This window comes from Ipomoea nil, unplaced genomic scaffold (assembly GCF_001879475.1).
Source record: "Ipomoea nil cultivar Tokyo-kokei standard unplaced genomic scaffold, Asagao_1.1 scaffold1576, whole genome shotgun sequence".
In the NCBI taxonomy this organism is placed as follows: Eukaryota; Viridiplantae; Streptophyta; class Magnoliopsida; order Solanales; family Convolvulaceae; genus Ipomoea; species Ipomoea nil.
In genome coordinates, this window is record NW_017618004.1 from 506,891 (window position 1) to 527,467 (window position 20,577).

The 20,577-nt window shown below is 32.8% G+C and overlaps 2 protein-coding genes across 3 annotated transcripts; one reads left to right on the forward strand and one right to left on the reverse strand.

The window, feature by feature from the left end:
• The first annotated feature begins 1,612 nt into the window (after positions 1-1,612).
• On the forward strand, positions 1,613-9,594 carry LOC109190777 (amino acid permease 3-like). Of its 2 annotated transcripts, XM_019341371.1 has the most exons (7): positions 1,613-1,714; positions 5,424-5,562; positions 6,546-6,779; positions 7,317-7,410; positions 7,503-7,717; positions 7,843-7,985; positions 8,659-9,594. In XM_019341371.1, exons 1-7 carry the CDS (start codon positions 1,712-1,714, stop codon positions 9,313-9,315), a joined length of 1,485 nt encoding a protein of 494 aa, XP_019196916.1. In that variant the 5' UTR covers positions 1,613-1,711; the 3' UTR covers positions 9,316-9,594. The 2 variants fall into 2 exon arrangements, with proteins under 2 accessions (XP_019196916.1, XP_019196917.1); XM_019341372.1 differs by lacking the exon at positions 1,613-1,714 and having other exon boundaries at positions 5,025-5,562.
• A 5,178-nt stretch (positions 9,595-14,772) lies between these two features.
• On the reverse strand, positions 14,773-19,372 carry LOC109190545 (BTB/POZ domain-containing protein At1g21780). Its single transcript, XM_019341047.1, has 4 exons — positions 19,125-19,372; positions 18,832-18,977; positions 15,906-16,021; positions 14,773-15,493 (listed from the first exon to the last, which is right to left on the reverse strand). Exons 1-4 carry the CDS (start codon positions 19,235-19,237, stop codon positions 14,891-14,893), a joined length of 978 nt encoding a protein of 325 aa, XP_019196592.1. The 5' UTR covers positions 19,238-19,372; the 3' UTR covers positions 14,773-14,890.
• Positions 19,373-20,577: the final 1,205 nt, after the last annotated feature.

A 20,577-nucleotide genomic window follows, 5' to 3' on the forward strand; every position in this document is an offset into this window, starting at 1 on the left:
ACTTAAATTGATAGGAGAGAGTGCACTGGGATGAGCTCATGGACAACCTGATGAACACATGCATGTCGATCACCTGGCATATAATACAATTTAACTTGAAAAAAAAAAAAAGTAGAGCATCCATGATTGTCTCAGGGACGTTCATCCTTCCTAACAAAATCTCTTTCCTCATCATTTTTTATTATTTTAACATTAGAATTAGGTTTGATGATATTCATGAAAGTGTTAGTTCTTTGAGTTGAGATTCCAATGACACATGAATTACTCAATTTAAACATTTTTAAGCTAATATACGATCAAGATACCAGGCAGTGGTCATGTTGAGTAGGAATTACGTACATACAACTCAACACTCTTTTGCTCCATTTTTGTCTTGGTTTTCCAAATCATAAATATATGAAACTAAAGGTGTAAACAACATAGTTAAGGCACATTTTGCATGAACTCAAAGCATTTATCAACTAAAATGTGTCCAAGTAAGGAATAAAAACATATAGACAATTATACACATATCACTATATATGTGCCAAATATGTCAAAATGGCATTTTTGATACAAAAAATTAACTTTGTATGTGGAAAAACCAATTCATTTTAGATTTTTAGTAGTACTTAATCCTTTATTTCCAAGATTTTAGGTTAAGTCATTGAGCTTACATATTTTCCAAATACCTAAGTTAGGGAACAAAGTTGTACATTCAATTCTTTTAAGAGATACAAAATTCTAATACTAAAATCCTGGAGCACAAGGTGTTTGTGTGTGAAAGAGGATTAATGTATCCCTTAAGTTGTGATCGTGACTTTTGCTATAATTATTTTGTAAGAGACATCTTATTGCTTATAACAGTACAAACCTAATCGATCAAGTCACTTGTATATATACTCACAAAAAAAAAAAAAAAGTTAGACAAAATTTTTAGGGGTGTTTGGTAAATAGCTGTTAGCTGATTGGGTTAGTGAATTTAACTAGTCGATAACATTAGCTGATTAATTGTAGAGAGATTTTGATGAATTAACTGTTAGCTGATAGTTGATTACATACAAAATGACTTTCTCAAAAGGTTGATCGAAAAAAATGATTCGAGCAGCTTTTTGAATTTTTAGTGTTTTGGAGAAATAAATTGTTACAAAAGGCAAATTAATCAAACACTTTATTGGTTGTCTAACGAAGTCAAACAGCTAATAGTAATTAAACAAAATAAAATTGACTGATAGGTTAAATATTTTATCAAACAGGACCTTAATATCTTAATTTATTCTGATCTTCTTAAGATATTTGGTCGGTTTCCAAATAAATTTTTAGGGATAGGAAAGAGGCAATACTATTATTTTTGAGATTATATATTATATTCCAAAACTTTTTGAACAAGCAGCATATCATGTCTGACTGACAATTACGGGCTCTTGTAGACTTGTACTTATACACTTGACTGCAATTATTTCTGGGAATTATTATTGATGGCAAAGGAACCTTATTCTATTCACAAACAATGGATGAGAAGCAATTAATTTTATGAGAATATGATTTCCTTTTTTTATTCAAAGGTTCTTAGTCTTTTAAGATATTTTATTTTTAATTATTTTTTGCACTGCTATATAATCCCAAGATATTTCTACAAAGTGAGCCACAAAACTGTTCACTCACTAATCACCATATATCTACTTATTATATTTGTTTCTTGTACTCGAAGAAGAGAAAGGAGAGAATATAGATGGTACGATATCGATCTTGTTTAGTTCTTTAATTTAACACTTTTAATTATATTGTCCTTTTTTATGATATGTCGGAATGAATTTTTTATTGTGTTTAGGTGTAAATATCTTATGTTATACTTATATACAAGCAAAACCCTTATCTAATTAGCGTTTAATATTTTACATTTTTAACAAGTATTTTATCATATTTATGTCATTTTTGGTAAAATAGTTAGTTTATCAGTCAATTTTGATTTATTTGACCACTATTGGAGGTTTGAATTGGTTAAATATAAGTGTTTGATTAATTAATTTTTTGTAACAGTTTATTGCTTCAAAATGCTAAAATTTAAAGAACTGCTCAAAGTAGTTTTTTGAGAAAGTAATTTTGCATGTAATCAGCTATCAGCTAACAACCAATTTACCAAACATCTTTCTATAATCAGCTAATGCTATCAACTAGTTAAATCTACTAACCCAATCAGCTAACAACTATCATAATATGTAAAACGACCCCAATATAAAAAATACGAAGTACATCTCATAATACTTGATATTTTTCACTCTTTAATTTACCTAAAAATAATATTCGTTTTCCTAATTTAAAAGCTACTTAACTTTTTACATTTTCTTTCTAATTTATTTTAATTCCTTTTAACCCTCATATGTAGGCCCCCAATCCATCTTTTACAAAAGACAAAATTAGGAAAGTTATTTTACTTTTTAAATCATGTTTGAAAAGATAAAAGAGACAAACAAATAAAAATAAAAAATCGCATGACTTATATTTCACCGACGTAGATGTTACAACAGAAATGTTCATATGAAAATAGAAAGCAAATAATTTTCAGTCACATATATAACAATAGGCGTACATAGTAACATAGGCTTAACATAGTGGCAATAGGCCTACATAGTAACGGCGTTTATACGGCAACTGAAAATAATTTTTTATTAGCTCGATTCACAACTCACAAAAAATATTTCACTTAAAGTGTTTCTTCAAATAGTGATGATAGATTTTTTCATAAATCAAAAGAAAATAATATTTAAATATTCTTTCACTACTTCTCCAACTTTTATTTGTTTCTCACATTCAACTCTTTTTATTTAAATGTGTGTTATTCTAATGTAAATAAAATGGGTCACACTTGTGTGAGATCGGGTCTGTTGCGGATCGGGTTGGGTCATCAGTCAATATGAAAATTTAATACTTATACTGAAAAATGTAAGACTAACCCCATCCCAAAAATTTTACCCCTTTCTAAATGACATGGAAGAGAGATAATACATTTTTTATTCTTTTTTGATGCTGATGTGTATTGAAATTGGAGAGAGAATTGCTAAAATAGAAATAGGAGAGAGAATTTGCTAATGAAAGAAAAAGCTGCAAAAGGACAACTGCACAACTTTTTATGTCTTTTTTTATTTTTATTATTTCTTTTAATATTATTTTATTATATACAAAATTGATGATGTGGAAGTGAGACCCATTTTAGAAAGTGAGAGAAATTTTTGGAATAAGGATAGCCTTACCCATGAAAATATAATATTTTTGAGGACACAATTTTGACTATTAATTTATAAATATATAAAAATTGTTTTTAAAAATAAATAAATATATTATGGAGTGAGGAGTCAATCCACGTACCTAGAGGTGGGGTCCACAAGGGTCTTTGGCCAAATTTGTATTCGCTTTTGGTGGTGTTTGAGTTTGACTAACGCGTCTCCCCAACTTGTTTTCTCGTCACGTGCCGCCGCTTCTTTCAGATAAACAATGGACGGAATATATTTGTTTTCATCCTTTCACAAAATTATTGCGTATTTTTTAAGAAATATTTTTTTTAAAAAAAAAATAGGAGTAATATATTAGCTAATCATTTAGGGTTGATTATTATAATATCAGCATATTCTATATTTTGAAAGTACGTAATAATTAACAATGCAATAATATACTCCATATTATATAATATTTTATAAAATACAATTTTTATAGCCTTTTGTAACCTAAGTCAGCGAGCTGAGAAATTGAGAATCTGACCTAAATTTAGCATGCATGCTTAGTTGTTATTATTATTATTATTATTATTATTATTATTATTATTATTATTATATTCCAGTATTATTTGTGGTTATAAAGTTCCCCAAAAACAAAATCAATTTAGGTAGCACAAAGCATGTAGAAAAGTGCATTATTTCCGTCTTTTAAACACGAATTAGTCATTTGGTAGCTAGTTAGCCACACAATTAGTTGCCAGAATTATGTCATTGTCATGGATTAATTATGCCAGAGAAAAATAGCTCAGAACTTTAATAATTTCAAAAATAGAAATTAAGAAGCTTAAATAAAAATTCTAACGTGCAGTTGGAACCAAAATCACCGGTTCAAGGTTCTGGTTTTGATTTTTATTTCTGAAACATGAAACCTAAAACTAGCAGTTCAAAATTGGAATTCAACCACAATCATTCATATTTTTACTTCTTATACTACACTTAAAAAAAAATTGTTTACTTTTAATTCTTTGATTTTAAAAATCTTTTCACTTCATTCTCTTTACAAATCTTACTCTTTAAATTTTACTCTCTAATGTGATTGGTACTGATAAACTAATTTTTTTATATGGATCACAATACAAGTGTCTACATCAAGATCTTGTGTGTGAATAAAAATTGGAAATAGAGAATGAGATTACATATAATATTTTCCAAAAATAAAACATAAAAAAAGTAAGTACTGAATTTTTTTTTATAAAAAAAAATCAAAATTGTACACAATAAATAAGACTGACAGCACAATCAAAAGGACAAACATTAAATACATGTTTTTTTTTTTAATATCATATACCATACGGTACTATAAAACTTTTTTTTTTTTTTTACAATCCTTGTATTACTGATCAAGGTTCATAATGCACTGTGGATCCTAGTACATGTGTATATATCTTGTGTTATGAAATTCTATATCTTAAAAGTATGAATTATGTACATGAAACAAATTAGTAATTGTGTTTTATATTATAAATTTATGTCTTGTGTTGTGAAATTCTGTGTCTATGTACACAAATTATATACTTAAATCAGATTTGAAAAATAAGTAAATATATAACATATGTGTCTTGTGTTATGATTTTTTTGTGTCTAGTATTATGAAATCCTGTATCTCGTCATTTCAAATGCACGTAGACCCTCTGATACATGAATATAAATTGGCATTTATTTTAACAGTATAAACGCTGAAGTTTAGTTGTTGTGGGCCAACAAAATATTCATTAAAGGAAAATGCTTGGTGTGGTGATGTGGTCCATTACAAAATTTCAGCTATTCCAATGCTTATATAATCTCACCTTCTTCTCAATTCCCCCTGCAAGCAGAAGAAGAAGCAGATCAGAGGCCTGCCTGCAAAAAGCCCCCACGAGCTGAGCTTTTTGTTTATTTTTCTCGTTTGACCTTTCTCCACTGTACTGTTCTGAGCGCATATAGATAATCATCGACAACGCATTCATTTGCGTTTCTGCAAAATTCATCGACAAATCTGTGTCAGATTAGTTTAAAGCCTCATTAGCAAAACCAGAGAGAGAGAGAGAGAGAGTAGTGGTCCAGTGTTATAACAAAACTTATACGCTGTTTGAATTGAATTGAATTGAATTGGCTGCCATATATACTCCTGACTCCTGAGCTCGATCAAGTATTTCTACTTATTCTCCTGTTTCTTCTTTCTGGAAATTGAAGATGGGAGATAACTCGTCGGCGGCGGCCAAGCACCAGAATTATCACCGGCAAGTGCTCGATTTCTCGATCAACGTCGACGCTCAGTCGCGCGCCGGCGACTCCAAATGCTTCGACGACGACGGCCGTCTCAAGAGAACTGGTAACTAACACTCTGCTTCTTCCTTACTGGATTTAATTTCTACCATATCTTAGCTGCATAAATTCGATGAACATCACGTTCAAATTTAATGAACGTGTATTTCAAACTCATCTTCGTATTCAGTATTTAGTAACGTTATATTCATCCATATTTTTGAAAGAAACAAATGTTAAATAATCAATTAAGGTATTAATTGGACAATTGGTTGAATGTTTAGTAACATTATATATTTATATATCCATCCGTTTGGTAGAAAACTTGTATTTCAAATAATACTGTTTAGGCAAATGTCACGGTTTCAATCCTCAATAAACCATTTGATTTAAAAATTATTATTTACACCTAAACTATAAAAAGTTTCAATCAGACTTTTCAGTTTGTCAAATAGATACAATTAATTAATAGAGTTAATTAATTTATAAAGTCCAAGTAAAAATCGGTAAAGAGTGTCATGGAATCTTAGTTGGTGCTGATTTTTTTTTTTTTTTTTAAATAAGAAAAATTATTAGTTTTCAATTGAGAAGTCGACGAGTTATTTTGTTCAAATCTAGACAAAAAAGTCATGACTTGCAAAAATATTCTTATTTTTAATTTAGTTATTTAAATAAAAATGGCACGTCAACACATTTTATGTCGTTACTTTTTGTTAATTGGCTAATTGATTTAATTACATCAATTTAATGAGTTGATCTGTCTCATTGAAATTTTTAATAATTTAATTGTTTAATTAATGTTTTGCATATAGTTTGATAGCTTATTTTAACTATTTTCATTATTATTATTATTATTATTATTATTATTATTATTATTATTATTATTGAGGTTACGTTGATAAGATAAGCATGGTATTCTATCTACGGTCCTTAGCTTTGACTGAGGCATGATTAAAGAATTGAGCGTGGGTAGAAATGTAATTTTCACACGGACTTCATTTTATGCTAATTTAATTTATGTGTTTATTTATTTTGGACGGATTGTTATAGGGAGTGTTTGGACGGCTAGTGCACACATAATAACGGCTGTTATAGGTTCGGGAGTTTTGTCCTTAGCATGGGCCGTGGCACAGTTGGGATGGATTGCTGGTCCAACTATGATGATCTTGTTCTCTATCGTCACCTATTACACCTCCGTTCTTCTCTCCGAATGTTACCGTTCCGGCGACCCTGTCACCGGCAAGAGAAACTACACCTACATGGACGCCGTCCGCTCCAATCTTGGTATGCTATTTCACTCCTTCCATCTAATATATTGAATGTTTATTTTTCAAAAGTATACTAAAGTTAGTACACAAATAATCTTTTAATATATTAAAAATGAACATTTATTCATGATTTATATTGCAATGTGGATCATGGTTCAGAGTATAATTTGCCAAGCCAGATTCTGGTATTGTAAGTGCATCCTCATCAATGCATTTTGGTGTGATTTTTGAGAAAACAAGACTTATATGGAGGAGAGAGAGAAAAATCACGCCGCAAAACATTGATTTTTATTAGAAATGTGGGACCCACTAAGGAAAACAACATTTCGTGCCCTGGTCGCGTGAAGCGCAACATAGCGCCCAGCCGGGCGAGTTAATGCCGCTTTTTTCCTTTTTTATTTTTGTTTTTCATCTTTTTTTTTTGTTTTTTTTTTTCTTTTTATCTTCCCTCCTATCTCTCTTTATTAATTATACATGTAAAAACTACTCAAAAACTACAACTATTGAGGATGTGTTAAAGTATGGAAGTGATATGGGTTTTGTGTGTGTTCAGGGGGATTGCAGGTTAAGATTTGTGGGGCAATTCAGTATGCAAATCTGGTTGGAGTGGCAATTGGGTACACCATTGCCTCTGCTATAAGCATGGTGTAAGTATATATGCAATGAGATGAAATTGAATTTGTTGATTAATTTAGAATTGAAGGAAGCTAATTAATTAATAATTGGAATTGATGAAAAGGGCAATCAAGAGGTCGAATTGTTTCCACGCTAGTGGAGGGAAGAACCCATGCCATATAAACAGCAATCCTTACATGATAATATTTGGAGTGGTGGAGATCATCTTCTCTCAAATCCCAGATTTTGATCAGATTTGGTGGCTCTCCATTGTTGCTGCTGTCATGTCCTTCACCTACTCAACCATTGGACTTGGCCTTGGCATTGCCCAAGTTGCAGGTTTCTTTTCAACTCTCACTCTTTTCAATCTTTTCTGCACTACAACAGAAACAAAGCAAAAAAAGGTTACTAAATTAAAAATAAAATTCATTTTTGTATTGTTTTTACAATTAATATAATTTCAGAAAATGGGAAAATCCAAGGAAGCCTTACTGGAATCAGCGTTGGAAGTACTGTTTCTGAACTACACAAGATATGGTTAAGCTTTCAAGCGTTTGGAGCCATAGCTTTTGCCTATTCTTATTCCCTCATCCTCATTGAAATTCAGGTATATTACTAACTATCCTATTCATTTACTTCCGAAAAAATTACATTTTTAGTCCTTTCACTGTATCTGTGATACAAACTTAGCCCCTAAATTATATATATAATTATTTTAAAATATAAGTTATGCGTGAAATGATGATTTTAGTCCTTCGTATACTATGCTTGCTTCCAATTTGTCACTTAATAAATAGGCTGATTTGGTCATTCAGATTGGCTAAAATCATTACTTTACGCATAACTTAAGAACATGGTTGCAATAGGCACTAGGTGCTAGTTAGACGGTCGAGTAGCACTTAGTGCCTAAACGGCGTAGGCAGCTAACTAAAGAAAAATAGTGTTCCTGTGTGGGTGTATGTCATATATATATATATATATATATATATATATATATATATAAAATAATAATAATAAAAATTTGCAAGTCGAGTTAACTCGGCTGAGTTAGGCGCTTAGGCGACCGATTGCCTAGGGGAAATCACTATGGCCTAAGAGCAACTAGCGTCTCGATGGGACCACCTCTATTGATTTTTGTAACCGTGCTTAAGAATGATTATGCATATAACTCAGAGACTAATATGTACCACATGTATATTGGAGGACAAAAAGTGCAATTTTTCCATTTCCTTAGCTTCTAGAAGACTGGGATCTAATGTGCAAATTAAATGCAAAAACAGGACACAGTGAAATCTCCACCAAGAGAATCCAAGACAATGAAGAAGGCAACCTTAATCAGCGTAGCAGTAACAACTGTGTTCTACATGCTGTGTGGATGTTTCGGCTACGCCGCCTTCGGCGACAGCTCCCCCGGCAACCTCCTAACCGGCTTCGGATTCTACAACCCCTTCTGGCTTCTCGACATCGCCAACGCCGCCATCGTCATCCACCTCGTCGGCGCCTACCAGGTCTACTGCCAGCCCCTCTTCGCCTTCGTCGAGAAAACCGCCAAAGACCGATTCCCAGATTCCAAGCTCATAACCAGAGACCTCCAAATCCCCCTCTTCCCCGGCGGCAAGCCTTTCAAGCTCAACCTCTTCCGCCTCGTATGGCGCTCCGTCTTCGTGGTCATCACCACCGTCATCTCCATGCTCCTCCCCTTCTTCAACGACATCGTGGGCATCCTCGGCGCCCTCGGCTTCTGGCCTCTCACCGTTTACTTCCCCGTCGAAATGTATATAGTTCAGAAACAGATACCCAAATGGAGCACCAAATGGGTCTGCTTCCAAGTCCTCAGCGCCGCCTGCCTTGTCATCTCCATTGCCGCCGCCGTCGGGTCCTTCGCCGGAGTTGTCACTGATCTTAAGGTTTACAGGCCATTCAAGACCAGCTACTAATTGTTGAGATGTTCATAAGGATCGATCGGAACAAAAAAAAGATGCCAATTAAAATTAAGAAGAGCTAGCTAGGCATGCAGTTCTGTCGTCTGATCTGTAGTGATGATAGTTTAGTTTATATGTTTTCATATCGTGTCTTGTGAGTTGTGATGATGCCAAATTAAAGATAAGATATCAGAATGTCTGATGATCCTCAAATCTTGTCCACTTAGAATCTCATGTTTTAGAAAATCCAAACCAAAACTTTTCCCCAAGCAATGCAAATAATATATTAACTCCCTCTCTCATATCTTAATCTAACAAATCTTGGAAATTTTTGACTTCACCAATCTAGTTTTAAAAGTCAACACCAAATTATACATTTTTGCACACTATGAGCCCATTCTAATATAGTAGCCCGAAGTAAATCTTAAATGAGACTCTAAATGATATCTTGAGTAATTTTCTCATATGTTTGAGTTAGAATACTTCACATTGATTGTTAGAGTAGTCGAACAACTAACTCCTTCCGATGTGGATGATTATAAGTTGTTGAGTGCCGGACTTTGAAAAAATCATTCAGATTTCTCTTCTGCCTTGAAGACTTAAATGTAGCTTGAACGCTTCAATACTTGAGATGGCTTTTTTTTTTTTTTTAGACACAGCATTAATCAGCAACCAATTTTTTTCTTCGGAGCTTGGAGTCCTCCTTTTATACTTGAAGAGAGGTGAATGTCCACTTGAAATTTTGAATCCGCCCGTTGACACTCAATAGATGGTAGCCATCCAAAAGCTGTCATAATCCCCTATAATCCGCTGCCATATTCTCAACTTGTGCAGCTGGGTATCCGTAGAATAATGCCTGTTACCCTATCTGTGACTGTGTATAAGTGCTTCAAAAATAAAAAAGAGCTGATCATGCTTATCACCATTTTATTTTATACATAAACTTTTAGGTGCCAAACAAATTGCAATCTTCCTTAAAAGGTCTTCAAATGAAGCTCCTACGAACTTGGAAGAGCAGCAATAAACACCCTTTCATCTTCTAAGAAGTTCATGCTTGAATAGCTTTCCTTCAATTCTGTTCCCTTTAAGGCCCCAAGCACCGCTGTGATTGAGGCACTTGCAAAGGTTAGTTTTTTTTTTTTTTTTTTTTTTGCGTGTTACAATTCTGACAGGGTAGAATTGCAACAACAATTCTCCCCTTTTATATATTTTTGAGAGAAAACGGTCATTTTAGCCCCTGAATTATTTTTACTTTTAGAAATTTGACCACTTTAAATTGATTTGACCAAACTTAATCTTTTAATTGTTTATAGTGTGACACATTTAGTCCTTAGAATTATATAATTACAAATTTGATTAATAAGTCCTTTTTTCATGGGATTATATTTGTCAATTACTCTACACATCAATTCTTCTTTCTCTCCCACCATCTCCATCGCATAAATTCTCATTAGCGCTAGTATTATTATTAATACTTTATTGATAAAAATAATTTTTTTAATAAGTTGGTGTGATAGTGGGGTTATTTTCGGAAAATGAGAGAATTGCATGGAAGAAGAGTAAATAGTAAATAATTGCAAATTTTGTGATGTGGCATATTAAAAGTGAGAGAAGATTGCATATATGAGTGCGGATAGCCTAACTTTCTTCTAATCTAGCTTCTTCCAGACATCTTCTTCCGAAACCTTTTATTCCGGATGCTTCCATCCGAAGCCTTTCTTTCCAGATACTTCCTTTCGAAGCCTTTCTTTATGGCGAGACTGCTTCTTTCCGGTCAGCTGGATTGCGAAGTCTAACTAAATCTACAATGAATTATGAAGGGTATAAAGTACTTATACAATTATCTTTACATCATCAAAATCTATTACAAATCATTTCTAACAATATTTTTTTTTTTGGAAAAATTGTAAGATATATGCCTTTAATTAATGAATGCCATAATTATGATTTTATAAAATTTTGTTTCTCAATTTCAGTTTCTCACAAATGATAACCAAGCTTTTGAGGTCAAATTTTTTAATCTAAAAAGCTGAATTTAAAAAGGTTGCAAAAACTGGGGAAAAACAAATAATCTGCGAAAATTGAGAGAATAACTCGTACAACGACGGATTAGCAACTGCCACTTTAGTCCATTCATTCATCTCTCAAAATTCAACAATCGTTGTGCTATGGACCGTGTTCAGCATGCTTGCTGGACACGGGTAACAGTACCGTTAGGCACTGTTATCTTCTTCTTCTTCTTCTTTTTTAAAAAAAAAAAAAAATTAATTTCAGACCGCTTCGTTATAAGAGTATATGTTCATAATTTTATTACTACATGTTCATAATTGTAAGTTTATAATGTCAGAGCTCTATGTTCATAATTCCATAACTGTACATTCATACTTCCATAACTGTACATTCATAATTCCGTAACTGTACATTCATAATTTAATAACTGTAATTTCATAATTTTAGAGCTCTATGTTCATAATTTTATCACTATATGTTCATATTGTAAGTTCATAATGTCAGAGCTCTATGTTCATAATTTCATAACTGTACATTCATAATTGCATAACTGTACATTTATAATTGCATAACCGTACATTCATAATTCCGTAACTGTACATTCATAATGCAATAACTGTAAAATTATAATTTTCAAAGCTCGATGTTCACAATTTTAGAGCTCTATGTTCATAATTTTATCACTATATGTTCATAATTGTAAGTTCATAATGTCAGAGCTATGTGTTCATAATTTTATAACTTGCATTCATAATTCCATAACTGTACATTCATAATCACATAACTGTACATTCATAATCACATAACTGTACATTCATAATAGCACACACGAATAACACTGTTAACGGCGAGACAAAATTAATTTTTTTTTAAACTGAAATGACGCATTTTTCCTGAAAACAACGTCGTTTTGGACTCATGTCCACAATGCATTGTGGACACGAGTCCACTGCATAATTTGCCAAAATTCAACTTGTTGATAATTCTTTTGCTACATTAAACATTAACAACACGTTTGGTTCACGGAATGAATTTTGAGGTAATAGGAATGTTATTCCATAAGGAATGGAATAGAATAGGAATTGTATTCTATTGTTTGGTTCGCGGAAGGAATAGACTTGAGGAATTATATTACAGTGTTTGGTTGATTTAAGGAATAGAAATGAAATATGTTGTAAAAGACATAAATACCCTTATAAAAATATGTGATGGTGGTGGTGGTGGTGGTGGTGGTGGTGGCGGTGGTGGTGATGGTGATGGTGATGGTGGTGGTGGCGGTGGTTGTGGTGGTGCTGGGGTGGTAGTGGTGGTGGTGGCGGTGGCAGTGGCAGTGGTGGGAGCGACGGTGGTGGTGGTGACGGTGACGGTTGTGGCAGTGGTGGTGGGGGCGGCGACGGTTGTGGCGGCGGTGGTGGTGGTGGCGGCAGCGACGATGGTGGTAGTGGTGGTGGCGGCGGCGGCGGTGATGGTGGTGGTGGTGGTGGCGACGACGGTGGTGAAATAGGATAAATTTATATATAGGATAAAAAAATTAGGTTAAAGAAAGAGGTAAAAAAGAAAATAGATTCTAAAATCTATTCCTGAGCGTTCAGTAATAGACTAATACCAGTGGGGGGCCCTAATAATAGCTATTACCTTATTTGAGGTAATAGACTATTACCAGGAATATTATTCCTGATAATATAAATGGTTACCAAACAAAGGAATATACCTATTACTAGGAACGCTATGTCATTCTCGGCCTATTCTGTGAACCAAACAGGCCATAAAGGTCCTAAACTAAGGAATCTCCTCCGATGTACCACAAAAAATAAACTAAGGAATCTTTCTTCCTTTCTTTTTTAATAAACTAAGTCTTGTCTCTTTAGTCATTTAACTATTGAATTCGATTGTCTTAATTATTCTAGTAGTTTTAATTCACACTCTTTAGATCTTTTGTATAAGGGTTTGATTGTAAAGCAATGTCGTGATATTGGTAGTGATATTGGGAACATGTTTGTTTACCATGTCAAGAAGTCAGCGGAACGTGTTTGTTCACCATGTCAAGAGGTCAGCGAATCATATGGTTCATGTGCTAGCAAATGCAACTGGTTCTTCGTCTGTTCTAGGATCGTGAATCTCTGTTCGGCCACACCTTGTATCTCTTATTTGGTTTGATTAAATATTTTCGTGTTATTACCTTCAAAAATTGTAATTCTAATTAGAACTATATATATATTTTTAAATATAATAATAATAATAATAATAATTATGATTATTATTATTAGATGATGATTATTATTATTATTATTATTATTATTATTATTATTATTATTATTATTACTAGTATTTGTCCCGTGCGATGCACGGAAAATATGTTATAAAATATACCCTATATTTAATAATTATTATGTGTGAATTCCTATGATAAAATTATGAACATAAATATATTTACAATTAAAATAATATTTAAGGTGGGTGATTACTACAAATCTTAAACTATATTAAAAATTTAGTATATAGTATTTAATATTACAAATTTTTAAGAACTTAGTAAACTACAAATAGTAATTGAATGACAATTTTAGAGTCACCACGGATCAAAATTTTTAGACCTTTGAGATTTCTAACTCTAGATGTAGCAACATACAATTGACCTTTAAAGACTAAAATCACAATCTTAGTTCGAACATTGATTTTTTTCTTTCAAATACTATCGAATTAAGTGTGTAATCAATAAAAGATGAGAATATAATCTTAATGTTACTAAGCCACTTCACGTCAATTAAGTTGGAGAGTGTTGTTAGATAGTATCCGATGAATCCACGAATAACCCATCTTTGTCTCCGTAGTCCTCAATATGCACATCAATAATCTTAAATATTAGGCCGCCTAGCTATGCCATATATTAATTTCAAACTTATGAACTTTGGGGTTGCATGCAATAAAAAGTATATTTTAAATATACTAAGGGTACATTATATATGTATGTAAGGTACTTTCAATATAAAAATAATGTATTTTTAATATATTAAAAATGTATTTGATATTCATGATCCATACAATTATGTGGACCATCGTTCACACAATAATTTGCCAGTAGAAATTGAAATATAAATAAATATAATAAATAAATAAATAAATATATATATATATATATATATATTAGAAACTGTCCGTGGAAATTATTATTATTATTATTATTATTATTATTATTATTATTATTATTATTATTATTGTTGTTATTATAATTAACAATATTATTATGATTTTGTGAAAATTAAATGTTGATTATCAACATTTAATTTTCACAATAACAATATTATTATGGTCTTGTGAAAATTAAATGTTGATTATCACCATTTAATTTTCACAAGACCATATAGCTTTATTATATATAGGATTTAACTTTTAGCAGTGAAATAGGAGTTGTTCTGAGCTCACTAAAATCACTTCTAAAATTACCTAGTAACCTGTGGTCTATATTTCAAAACCATTTCCTCATAATTTTGAAAACCATGCATGCATGCAACACATAAAGCATCCTGTGTTTTACAGAAACAGCAATATACATACATATAGTTAGCCACACCCGTAAATCTTATGCAGGTCTCCAAACTTGGAGAACTTCTTGAAACATCTCTAGCATCAATTCTCTATCTGCCTGTCTAAAGAAGTTATTCATTTCCTCCTTCACATCATAAATCTTGCCGAAATCAAGCAAATACGTCAAGCACCCTTTCTTCAGTTTATGGAGCTGGTAAATCCAGGCTTCTTGCAACCTCTCAAGGACATTCCCCGTGTTAATATCTTCTAACAAACTTTCCTCGCAATAATCTTTCAAGTCTGACATGTCGTACTTGTTGGCTGCAGCTAGCAGTGCTAATCGGTGTTTCCAGAAATCCTCCTGTTTTATTGTCCCATATATGTAGCCCAGAAGAGCCATGCATGAATCCGTTGACATGTCTTCTATGTCGATAGTTGAGGACTCTTTCTCCCTTAGGTCATGGAGGAACATGCTGTGGAATACCGGAGAACTAGCGGAAAGAATCGCCTTGTGGGCTTGTAGCGATCCATCAGCGGTGTTGATAGTTACATCAGCATGTATGGACTCTAAAAGCAAGCGAGATAGACACCGGAGAGTGGTTTGAGTAGCCAAAGACTGCATCGTACTGTCACTAGGCCATATGGAAGTCCCTTCACCCTGTGTTTAATGACTACAGTAAATATAAACCGAGAGTATTTCAACTATATATATATATATGTGTGTGTGTGTGTGGATTTTGGACAATCATCACCTCTGTTACCATTCCAAATGAGTGGTCACAGGATCGAACCCTAAACTCAAAAAGATTGATAAAGTACAGAACACATACTACCTTGTAAAGAATCATGAATGTTTTTATTTTTTCTAATAACCAATCAACAACATTCTCGGCCAATTTTCCCTAGGAAGAGAACTAACTTATACTAAAAAGTTAATATACTACTTTAATACCAAGGAAACTCAATTGGTGAATCCACACAATTTATCAAGGTTCCTTTCAAGTCAGTAGGCTAAAAAGTTTCTTAGCTAATGTACGAGTGCAGAAAAAGAAGTCCCGAAATTAGCTTACATTTTTTTGGCTGATCTTTAGGTCATGGAACTCAACATCAATAACAAAGTATCCTTGAAGGTTAGAATCGATAGGCCAAACAAAATCATCACTTGACCGAAGAACTCTCTCATAAACTGCAATACGGAGAAACAGGTAATCATGCACATGAAAAGCAACTGGCCAGTTAGCTCATTAAAGCAACAAGAGAAACATAAAATAGAGAGCAGGCAATTATTTGCCTTTCAACTTTTTCATATCAACCAAATTCAATCTAAAATATCCTCACTTAGTGAACATTTCACCAAACTGATATTCTCTAAAAACAGAAGCAGAACAAAAAAAAAAAAAAAAAAAAAAAAAAAAAAAAAAAAAAGATATCATAGAAAGATTTGACAGAGAATTAACCACTTTTATCTAGGGGTGTAAAGTTGTAAACGAGCCGAGCCGAGTTCGAGCACGGGTAGGCTTGAGCTCGTGCTCGTTAATGGAGGCTCGGCTCGAGCAGCTCGATTGTTCGAGTTCGAACTCGAGCTCGATCTTGAGCTCGAGTTCGAGCTCGATTTTAACATTGAATTTGACATATTTAATACTTTTGGTTTAAAATTCAAACTACTTTGTTTTATCCATACATAAATAATAGAAATCTTTTAGGGATTTTGAGTTTAAAATTCTAATTTCTAATTGTTATTTTTATATATTATTATTATATTATATTATATCATTATTATATATATTGGCCCTGTTTGGTAAAATGGCCGTTAGCTGATAGCTGTTTGCTGTTAGCTGATTGTGTTAATTAGAAGGTATAAATAGTTGATAACATTAGCTGATTGTAGAAAAGTGTTTGGTTAATTAGCTGTTAGCTGATAGCTGTTTGGTATAATTTCTTTTCTCAAAAAGCTAATTGAAAAAGTTGCTAGGAGTAGCTTTTTTAATTTTAGCCTTTTGGAGTTGCAAAAAGCTAATTAACCAAACATTTATATTGATGTTTTAACTAAATCAAACAATTAATAGTGGTCAAATAAGCCAAAATTGGCCTATAGGCCAATTTTTTACCAAACAGGGCCATTATATATTATATGGCTCGCGAGCGGCTTGACAAGCCACGAGCCTAGAATATCTAGGCTCGGCTCGAGCTCGATTATTAAACGAGCTGTTCAAGCTCGATATTGACCGAGCTCGAGCCGAGCTTTGACAGAGCCGCTCGCGAGCTGCTCGGCTCATTTACACCCCTACTTTTATCTCATATACTCATACAGAAAATGATATGTCATGTTCTGTATTTACTATACTAAGATAATTTTCATAAGTTCATAACAAGAAAATTGTTTTTCACAATAATTGAAATAGCAAACTCTCCTAAAAAAACATATCCCGTCACTTTCCATCACTTGATTGCACATAACTCTGGTGACTATAAGAATCAAGAAGTTTGGCAAGACTGAACAGTTGACAAAAAATAAATCTTTAAGGATTGACAAACTGAACAATTTGTCCAATAGCCGATTCTCCCAGCAGTATGAAATCTCTACTAAAGCCAATACTCCCTGCATAAAATCTCTCATAAAAGCAATACGCTATCTGCCACCATGGCTTGAATTTTACGAACATAAGAAATCAGGAAGTTTTATAAGAATGTAAAGAAGAGGAAATCTATCTTTAAGGATTGACTGACCAGCATGCCAGTTTGTCCAAAAGCCAAATCTCTCTGCAATACCCAATTTTCACCCTAAAATTATATATTTAGAGAACTCATCCTAGCCAATTCTGTTATGTTTACACACTTCGTGCTGTGTAAGAATGTCACTATCTCAGCGCACCATTGCTCTGTTTCTATTCCATGGTTGCCATGATTTTCCTCCATTGCCTATTTCTTCAAACCCGAACCTCCACAACCACTTTCCAAGAAGATTAATAAAGTTTCTTTCAGACTTTTAATCCCCAATTACTCTAGTGCTTTTTTCCATTCCTCGATATTAATGAACAATTGCAATGACTTAAATTTGTGAGTTAGTGAAGCAATGATTCTGTCACAAATTTGAAACTAAAATAACCACAAAGCATTCATAATAATCTTTTTCTAGCATCATGAAGCAAGTTGGATATTGCAACAAATTTTGTCTATGAAAGGATATTTAAGAACCATATGCATATCAAAACTTGCAATGAGCAATTAAAGCATTAAACCGGTTAGGAAAAGCCATGCTAAGAAGAGTACATGCCAGTCTGTGAAACCAATCAAAAAGCATACTCAAACTGCTAATAATTCATTAGTTTGATTGAGCAAAGAAGAGCAGGTTTTAACTTCTGCAAAGAACTTCACAAGAAGTGCGCTTGACTGCTTGTAATCAATAATGATCCATCTAACAGCAATTAGGAACATTTAAGTCAAGAATGATGAACATTCTGCCCAAGGCTCACCTACCTAGGTAAGCCAGGGCTCACATTATAATTTAAAATCAGTTTTGATCCTAGAAGTGTGCTTGGTATTCGTTGCCAAAAGCTTACCGGCTCAAACCAAGGCCGCTCTTGCTGAGAGTTGAACTTGTAACCTTGTGGTTACCAAGTTAACAGCCTAATCAACTTGGTTAGGTTGCCCCGAAATGAGATTACTTTTAAATTTATAATATATTTCTTTTTGTGGCAACCAAATTTGATTTTTTTTATAAGAATTGTAAATATACTTGTGACAAGAGACTTTATAGACTTTGAAAAAGTTAAGATTCATGAAAGTCATTAAAATTTACTAAAGTCCATCATTTTAAAAGCCAAAATGTATAGAAGCTGATTGAATACCCACTAAATCGTAACAAAGGATTAAAAGCCTAAAGAATCCAATTGATTTTGAACTGAAAAACAAAAGTTAACCAAAAAAATAAATAAATTATGCAATAGTTGAGGAATTAAAACTAGAATTAAGAAGACAAGGGAAAAGTGAACGTGCCTTGGGAGACGAGAGGGCGGCGGTTGGTGGATGGAGCGGTGACACGTAGGACAAACTTGGCCGCCGGAGGTTGTTCCTTGGACGTCCGAGAAGGTTCCGGAAACAGCCGAATATACAAATACCGATTCTTCTCAACTGATAAATGCCTAACAAATCAATATTATCAATCGAATTAGCAACTGAAAAAGGAAAAAAAAAAAAAATTATCATCCGATTTTCCAGTTTCCAATCTCTGCCAGAAATATGAACTTGTAGAGAGCTGAAGCATAAAATAAAAAGAGCTTTGTTATTACCAGTTCCAGATACCAATCTTAAACGGGTCGGATCGTTTGTAAGTTGAGGATCCGAAATTCTCAACCCTCCATTGTGCCATCCTTGAAATCGTCTCCACTTTAGAGTCCGACATGCTTACTGTTGACTTGCAGATTCTGTTTCTCTCCCACTCCCTCTTCTTCTACATTTCGGGATTTCCCTTGTGTGTAAGGAAGTGAGTAGAAGGATTCTCTTCTCACTTCTTTCACTCTTTTTAAATAACGACAATTATCCTGGGTCCAGGCTCCTGCACCATAGACATACAAAAACAAAAGTCTCTTTTCCTTGGTTTTTAAGCTCCTATTTTCCTTTACTTTTCCACCCACTTTTTTGGCCAATCACATCTATATACTTATTAATGCTTTGTAACATATCTTTCCGGGCAAATTTTACTATGGAGTATGGACCGTGGTCTATATAGCAACGTGAATCATAAAGTATGTATCATTTTAATTACATTTCAGTTTCATTTGATAATATTGTTATGTTTTTAATTTCATTTTCTCTTTATACTAGTTTCATTATACATTTGATAATATGCATTATTGTTTCAACTCTGTTTTATTGTTTCATTTTTCTCACACACTAGTTTAATTATAGTAATTTTAAAGTATTATTTTAATTGTCATTTAGGTCATTTGACAATATATATTTTATTGTATGGCTCTGAATTTTAGTTTCATTTTTCACGTACATTAGTTCTATTATAACAATATTAAAGTATCATTTTAATTATAATACAATTTCATTTGACAATATGTGCCTTGTTTTTTAGTTTTACTTTTCACACACTAGTTTCATTGCAGTTCACACACTAATTTTATTGCAGTAATACTTAATATTATTATTTTAATGCTATTATTTTAATCATGGTTCACTGTATAACAGCTGGCCTCAATGGACTATTGGTGATATCTTTAGAGAAGTTGGAGGACTTATTGTGGGGGGAGGGGGAGGGGGGGGGGAGGGCTTTTAAATTGAGGAGCAAAGCTGGTAATGCCTCAAATTCGAAAAACTTTTTGTGAAATTTCATCTTTACATATTTATGGGTGGTAAAACAAAAGATATAATCACCTCAATTTTAGCGCAAAGACTTATCAAATAACCTAGTCCAATTGGCCATTTTCACTAATGATAAACCTAGTGTAGAAAGGCAACATGTCAATTTTTAACGTTTACTAAACAAATATTTACCCAAAAAATCAAACATGAAACAATATCAATATTCAAATGACCATTTATAATCAAATTGAAAATCAATAACAATCAATAATAAAAATTAATAATCAAGAAACCATTCCTAAAATTAACTATAAAATAAAAATTGAATTGGCATAACATATCATATCATATTGAAATGTTACTTGTTAGTGATGATGCTATACCAATAAAGTTAAATTTATTTTAACAATTTTAATAATTATTTTTAATTAT